Source organism: Thamnophis elegans, chromosome 2 (assembly GCF_009769535.1).
Source record: "Thamnophis elegans isolate rThaEle1 chromosome 2, rThaEle1.pri, whole genome shotgun sequence".
NCBI classification, from domain to species: Eukaryota; Metazoa; Chordata; class Lepidosauria; order Squamata; family Colubridae; genus Thamnophis; species Thamnophis elegans.
In genome coordinates this window covers 2,349,304-2,357,566 of record NC_045542.1, presented here as the reverse complement: position 1 = coordinate 2,357,566, position 8,263 = coordinate 2,349,304, and the positions used below count along the sequence as shown (strand labels likewise).

The window sequence follows — 8,263 nt, the reverse complement described above, 5'->3', positions numbered from 1 at the left end:
TTTTCAAAATCCCTCTGCTCAGGCACAGCTATTTAGTGCAAAAAGTGTTCAGTGGATAAATCCCCCCACCTCTTTTTTTTTTGCAGTTTTGGTGGATTGTCCCTTTTATAATTATTGTCAGTAAGGAAATTTTTTTTAAAACTGATGAACATCTGTAAAAGAGGGAAGCATCAAGCCAAAATCCTTGTTTGCTTGGATGCAGCAAATCCATCTTATTTGGCGGGCTCAACTAAACCTGCAGGAAATGTAATGCCGTTCAGTCCAGAGTCTCAACGTGAATTCAGCCAAAATGCTGAAAGATTGGTATAGAATTGTGAATGGAGCAAGGCAAAAATGCCAAATTTCAGAGCAATCTTTCATAGCACAAGTCCATGTCTATTTGCGTACATACCTTCGAGACCGCCTGCTGCCACATACCTCCCAACAGCCAGTAAGATCCCACAGATTGGGCCTCCTTCGGATGCCGTCAGCCAAACAGTGTCGGCTGGCGGGCCCCCGGAGGAGAGCCTTCTCTGTGGCTGCTCCAACCCTTTGGAATGAGCTACCCCCAGAGATCCGGACCTTGCCCACTCTCATGGCCTTCAGGAAAGCTGTTAAAACCTGGCTGTTCCGGCAGGCCTGGGGGCTGTTGACCTTAGTGTCAAGGTCCAGCCCCGATTAGAAGGAATGTGTGTTTTGTGAATTTTAAACTATCCTTTTCTTATTTTCCTTTTTCTTTCTTCTTTTGTAAGCCGCCCGGAGTCCTTCGGGATTGGGCGGCATAAATAAAAAATTTAATAAATAATACTTAAGTGTGAATCCTATACACTCTGAGAAGAGCGAACTTGGTCAACGAATGGGGAAAGAAATGTCAAATTTATTGCTGGGCCCATTCAACTGGTATCTTTGTCGTCATATAGAACTATAATAGATTCATTACTTTACATCAGTGTTTCTCAACCTTGGCCACTTGAAGATGTCCGGACTTCAACTCCCAGAATTCCCCAGCCAGCGAATGCTGGCTGGGGAATTCTGGGAGTTGAAGTCCGGACATCTTCAAGTGGCCAAGGTTGAGAAACACTGCTTTACATTCTTTTACCTTTAATAAGAGGCCGAAGGAATAATCTCAGGGACATTCCTTCGTAGCCATTACTGATGGCAATGCGTCAAGTTAAATTTAGTAATGTGACCATTAAGAAATGTACCAAACAGCGTCCAGCCGAAATTCTAGCCAATAATTATCTAGGATCGTGATGGCGAACCTATGACACGCGGAGCCATTTGTTAGGGCGTCCAAAGTGTTGCCCTGCCAGCTCCAGTGCGCACTAGCCAGCTGACTTCAGCCTTCTTTTGAAGGCAGGCAGGCAGGCTCCGGAGGGCAAAAAAATGGCCCTATGGGCAACCCGGAAATTCAGGAACAGAGGCGGCTTCCCTGAAGGCTCCGGAGGGCGAAAAATCAGCCCTATGGCCAAACTCGTTCCCGAACTTCCGGGTTGTTCATAGGGCTGCTTTTCGCCCTCTGCAGCCTTCCGGGAAGCTCCTGAAGCCTCCGGAGGGCCCCTCGGGGAGGGCGGGGGCTGTTTTCGCCCTCCCCAGGTTCCTAGAAAACCTCTGGAGCCTGGGGAAGGCGAAAAAAGTGTGCCAAAAGTGTGTGTGTGTGTGTGTGTAGTGCTGGTTGTGCACGCATGCGTGCTGGGGTTGCGTGCACAGCATGGGTGTGGCACGCCCACGCACGACACCCCCCCTCCTTGTGCTCCCTCTGCTTTTGGCACGCGATCCACAAGGTTAGCCATCACTGAGCTAGGACATAATCTTAGGGTGGCGCTACGGCTCAGTGGTTAAGACACTGGGCTTGTGGGCTGGAAAGCCAACAGCCCAGTTTGGACATCTGAGCATCGTGCAAGGAGGCTCCCATCCTTACTCATGCCAATCTAGCAGATCAAAAGCATCCAAACGTGAGTAAATAGGTATCACTTTGATAACAGCACTCCATAATGTCATGCTGGCCACATGACCACGGAGACATCTTCTGACCGAACAGTCTCAAAATACCTTGAGAGATAAGCACCACCCCCTATAAGTCAGGGGTCTCCTTTACCTTTACACCACCACCCCCAACTTATTTTTAGATGCCTAACAGATATATTTGACCACATTCTGCCATTTGGTTAAAAGTAAATATATTTTTTTTTAAACTTACAACACCATATATTTATTCAGCAAATTGAATACGGCAGTCAGATAGCTCAGTAGTCCCCAAACTTTGTGGCTTGGCAACCTGGCGGTGGGGTGGGTGGGGGGGGGAGAGAACAGGGCTGCGCAAGCAGTGTGCCGGAATGCAAGAGAGAAAAGTAGCCTTTGGGGCGCTGTTTCCTTCAGGCTTCTCCATGCCAAAAGCTTTTGCGAAGGGACAGAAGGCCTGAAACAGTATAAGATTGCTCCCACAAAGTGTTTCACATCCCTTCGCAAAAGCTTTTGGCACGGAGAAGAGACGCCTTTGGAAGTGCCGTCTCATGCGCCTTCAGACTCACGGAGGCTGCCCGGTGCTTGAAAAGCAGACGGGGTGTCCTGCACAGGCAGCCTTTGTTGAGTCAGCAAAGCTGAGCATGGGCATGTTCGTCTCACTCGGCTTCTGCTCCCACTGTTCCACTTTTGGAGCACCAGGAGCAAGCGGCTTCGTGGCCCAGTTCTGAACAGGCAACGGCCCGAGGCCCAAAGACCCCTGAGTTACGTGGTGGAAAGAGAGCTTGCTCTTCTGAGAAAATCCAGAGAATGCATTTGCTGTTCAAAAATCCATTGCTGGAGCTCCAAATGGTTACGGGCAGGGCAGAGAAACGACTTTAGATCTGTAGAGTAAAGCATTCCACATTCCATAAGAACTCTAAGTTGGCCTTTAATGCATGATGAGAAGGGCAGTAAATTGATTGGGTTCTGAGAATTATATGTCACAATCTGTAGGCAGATTTATTTCAAAGACTGATAATGCGGCATTTTAGATATCCTTTTGTTCAGCCATCTCCTCCTGGTTATCTGGAGATGAGGCAAGGATTTTGCTTTCCATGGCTTTTTTGGCCTGAATCCCCCTCATACGTTTCTTCTCCTCCTTCTGCTCCATCCGTTTCATCTTCTCCCTTTCCATCACCATCTCCTGGAATTCAGGACTGTGATGATCCAGGTGATAGCCGTACTGCTCCCGGGCCTCAGCCAGTAACAACCGTCGCCGTTCTTTTTCCTGCTGTTCTTTCAGCTTGCGTTTCTGTTTTTCCCTCTGCCACTCTTCTATCATCTGTGGCATTTTGGCCATCTTGGCAGCAATTATCTCCTCTCTATAAAGCAAAAGACGAAACTATGAAACAAAACATCATATAGCTCTAGACACAGAAAGTATGTTTTCAGTTTAATTTTCAGCATTTTCACTTTAATTTTCAGCATTTTCACTTTAATGGGTGAATGGGTTCATACTAAATAGTTATTTTAACACCCAGGTCTACAATAGCTATACAATTTAAAACATTCATTTTGGATAGTGTTCATAGAGATACCATGACACGGATCTTAAAATATTGAGAGGTGTTCAATTTAACCTGTTAAACCAGCAATCTACAAATTGCATTTTATGCCACTTGAATCCTCAAAGTAATGTAGAAAAAGCCCAAAGTTATAATGGAGAGTAGTCAAATCAGTGGAAACTTCACATAAATGCCATTTTACCTGCCATCTAATATGAGCATGTTAGTCGAATTGCAAATGTGCTCCTTAAAGGAGCCTGCAATTTCATATAGAATATCGTACTTCTCTACAGCAGTATTTTTCAACTTTAAGATGTGTGAATTTCAACTCCCAGAAGTCCCCTAGTCAGCTGGGATTTAAAATCTACACTTCTTAAGTTTGTCAAGGTTGAGAAACACCACTCTACAAAAAAAGTCAAAATGAAATAGTACTTTCATTTTATCTAGATTACTATACTATGCCCTGATTCATTTGGCACGTCCACTACTTCATAAGAAGGGAAGGAAGAATAAAAACTCAGACAGCACCTGGAAAGAAGTTGCCTGAACAAAGCAATCCTCCAAACACCTTGCTCTGGAAATGATCTACCAGGCAAGAGCAGCATCATTGCGGTATATAAGCGGTATATAAGTCTAACTGCTATTGCTGTTGCTAATTGGGCCTCCATTCAGAAGCCTAAGGCCAACTCAAGGGCCATTCCCAAAGTGCGTGTGGTTTGCTGGCTGAGTGGCAAACGGGCCCCTTGAACCAAGCATCGACACGGCTCCTTTGATGAGACCATGTGCTTCTTCTTCTTTTTTTTTAATTTTTATTTTCAAAACAAACATACAAATCCTCCTCCTTTAGATACTGTAGAAAGTGTATCAGTTGGTTACGAAAGGCTTTCGTGCACCTCTTCCCACCGTCATCAAGCATAATTCATATTAATTCAAATATCTTAACTCAAATATTTATTATATTACCACCATCATGCCTCCACTTTTATTTGACTAGTTATTTAAATGTCCTTCATCCTAAAATATACTAATATTAACTCTAATATCTTAACTCGGATATTTATTATATTACCATCATCATACCTCCACTTTTATTTGAATATAGTTATTTAAACGCCCTTCATCCTAAAATATACTAATATTAACTCTAATATCTTAACTTGGATATTTATTATATTACCACCATCATACCTCCACTTTTATTTGACTCTAGTTATTTAAACGCCCTTCATCCTAAAATATACTAATATTAACTCTAATATCTTAACTCGGATATTTATTATATTACCACCATCATGTCTCCCCTTTTATTTGACTATAGTTATTTAAACGTCCTTCATCCTAAAATATACTAATATTAACTCTAATATCTTAACGGATATTTATTATATTACCATCATCATACCTCCACTTTTATTTGACTATAGTTATTTAAACACCCTTCATCCTAAAATATACTAATATTAACTCTAATATCTTAACTCGGATATTTATTATATTACCACCATCATGTCTCCACTTTTATTTGACTATAGTTATTTAAACGTCCTTCATCCTAAAATATACTAATATTAACTCTAATATCTTAACGGATATTTATTATATTACCATCATCATACCTCCACTTTTATTTGACTATAGTTATTTAAACACCCTTCATCCTAAAATATACTAATATTAACTCTAATATCTTAACTCGGATATTTATTATATTACCACCATCATGCCTCCACTTTTATTTGACTATAGATTATTTAAACGGCCTTCAAAAAATATAACAAGATTTAATACATAACCATATACTGGCATTCCACTTACTTAATTTATAAAACCCTCCCATTAACATGAAATCCTCATATCCTGTTCTGGCTAAACATCCATAATATTTAATGCCAAAGTTTTCTAATCCTCCGTGTATATAATTTATTATCATTATCCTTTATTTAACTATATCCAGTGGTCTCCAACCTTGGCAACTTTAAGACCTGTGGACTTCAACTCCCAGAGTTCCTCAGCCAGCTTTGCTTTACTCCCATCCTCCCTGGGGCTGCAGTGGAGAAGTCTTTATTATGTAAAGTGACTAGCCTGGCTTTCTCAATGGCCCATTGACAAAGTGGGGATGGGCAGGAAGCTACAGGCAGCTATTCTGTCTCTTAAAACATGCTTCTTTCTTTTCACATCCAGAGAAATATTGGACACCACTGTCCTATATCATAACATTTCCCCCCTAATAATTAAAACTTAGCTGTGTCTAATTTTGCCACCTCCCTCCCTCCTCCTGCCTTCCTCACTTCTGCCGCTGCTGCGCTTCGGCCTCCTTCTCTTTGGCCTCCAGCGACTGCTGCATCTCCTTCAAGGACGGGTACCAGGCTTTCTCCTCAGCCTCCATTTCCTGCAGCTTCTCCAGCGACGGCCACAGGCGGCTCGGGTCCACCCCGGAGGCTCGCCCGTGCCGGCCAAACAGCTTGGCTTCATATTCGGCCGTCAATTGCCAAGCCGGAGCGGCTGGGTCGGCAGCGTTCGGCCGGTAAATCCCCTTCAGTTGTAACTTAAGCGGCTTGGCGTTATACAGCCGGACGCCACCCAGCAGCAGGCGGCTTCCGCGGGCCGCCATCTTGCAACGCCCTTAAAGCGGACGACCGGAAGTGTGGAGGACGCCATTTTGGGATTAGCTCCCCCCACTTCCCGTGGGCGGGGCTATACCGGATGCCCCCGAATGGCGGCCGCCATTTTGAAGGTTATTCCTCGCCGCGGGCGCCTCCATCTTCGGAGCTTTCCGAATGGCGGTTGGCCGTGAGGGGATTTTCCCTCACAGAAACCGCGAAGCCGTGACAGAGAGTCGAACTCGATTCAGATGCCATATTTTATTCTTCTTCTTTGCGTTATGTTTTCCAAAAAAATTGCGGCGTGTCTTTTAACGCAAGTGCTTCACGGACACAACGTGGCTTCGTTGAGTCGAAATTGGGATTTGGGAGGCTTCTGAGGTGGAGCGATGCCTCTTGACGAGAATTGTTTACCTGAGGGTTTGCCCAGCTGTACTGCATTGTTTTAAATGTAAAAATAATTTAAAAAAATATATGGGGAGAAAAAAAAGAATTTGCCCAGCCGTAATTTTTCTGGACTCTCCTGCTAAGGTTCCTCAATGGCAGAACGACCTGCAGTCCGAGAAACGGGCTGTTTTATCTTGAGAAATTTAATTCACGTAAGGGGTGTGGGAAGTTATCACCCTGCCCTCTCCCAGAAAAATGAAATATCCTTGGAAATATTGAAAAAGGCAGAATATTTCTCTGGATGTGAAAAGAAAGAAACATGCTTTAAGAGACAGAATAGTTGCCTGTAGCTTCCTGCCCATCCCCACTTTGTCAATAGGCCATTGAGAAGGCCAAGCTAGTCCACTTTACATAATAAAGACTTCCCCCACTGCAGCTGTAGGGGGGAAGGGATATTACTCAACTCTCCACATGGCATCTGACAACTCATCTATGGATTCAAAACAGCCTAGAGAGTAGCCCCCTGCATGGCCCCATGGGAGTCTGACAACCAATCCGAATACATTTCTTACACAGGAACAGGAAACAGAGAGGTGGGACTCAACAGGGTATAAAAAGCCTAGCAAGCCCCTCCTTCAGCCCTTCTCTTCTTCTCCACCAACATTGAAGCATGTGATCACCTTTCCTGTTCAAGACTCAAGCCACGTGGTCCTGTCCACCATTAAAACCATCTTTCCAAGCAGCCTCCGTGTCTCCAGTGTCTTTTTCCCCCTCTTGGAGCCGAACCCAGAAGGACATTTCATCACCCTAAACATCCCTAAAATTACCAGTGGTTCCATTTTATTGCAAGTTTATCAAAAGCAGTTTTAACAACGTCGTGGGGATTTAAACAATTTAATGTTCATGTAGGTCGATGCATTACAAGCAGGATGCTACAGAAATGAAGGCCGTGGACAATGAAATACAGTATACAGTGAAATACAATAAAATGCAGTACAATAATAGAGAGTGGATCATGATAATAGTTCCTTAAAATATTCTTTAAACATTTCCCACATGCAATGGAATATATATATATATATATGTGTGTGTGGTTTTTTTAAATTTGTGCTGATAAATAAATATATATATATATATATTATATTTGTATATAAGCCCCTCAATGTATAAATAAATCCTCAAATTATTAAACAAAATACTGTGAAATGTGCAATGGTATTTTGGTTAAAAATTTGAGAGTTATCCACAGATGAGTTTTATATACACAAGTTTATACAGTACATTTATAGAATAATACTGCAGTGAAGAATATCTAACGGCATGGATAATAGCATATTTTCTGACATCTCCAGTATTTTTATGTCAAACAATAATCTCTCTGATAATGATCATCTCCATTAATGAAATGTATTATTTAATCCTCCATCAGAAATCTTATTATTTGTCAATCACCTGGAAAAGTCTAGGAGCATAAGGTAAAAAGCCTTCCACCTTTTAATTAAAAGAAAAATTTAAAAATAATTTGCGTCAAGCCCCACAATTTCATCATTCAGTCTGTTCATGAGTGCTCAGTCCCAATCCTAGACCACGACTTCCATACATTAACTTCATGTGTCCAAGATACTCCTGTATCATTTATTAAATTTATAGAACTCTGGGCGGCTTACAGAAAATAAATTTTTAAGAAAAAGATTAAAAGCAAACAGAAGAAAGCGGATTAAGTTTCTGTAAGCTTCTATAAAATCTGACTATCAATGTACACTTCTAGGACAAAAGTAATTAATAGTT

General features: G+C 42.4%; 1 protein-coding gene across 1 annotated transcript; it reads right to left on the bottom strand.

Annotated features, from left to right (window-relative positions):
- Window positions 1-2,142: 2,142 nt before the first annotated feature.
- On the bottom strand, window positions 2,143-6,141 carry GADD45GIP1 (GADD45G interacting protein 1). The gene is made up of 2 exons (XM_032212083.1): window positions 5,777-6,141; window positions 2,143-3,305 (listed from the first exon to the last, which is right to left on the bottom strand). The coding sequence occupies exons 1-2, from the start codon at window positions 6,097-6,099 to the stop codon at window positions 2,972-2,974; spliced, it is 657 nt and encodes a 218-aa protein (XP_032067974.1). The 5' UTR covers window positions 6,100-6,141; the 3' UTR covers window positions 2,143-2,971.
- Window positions 6,142-8,263: the final 2,122 nt, after the last annotated feature.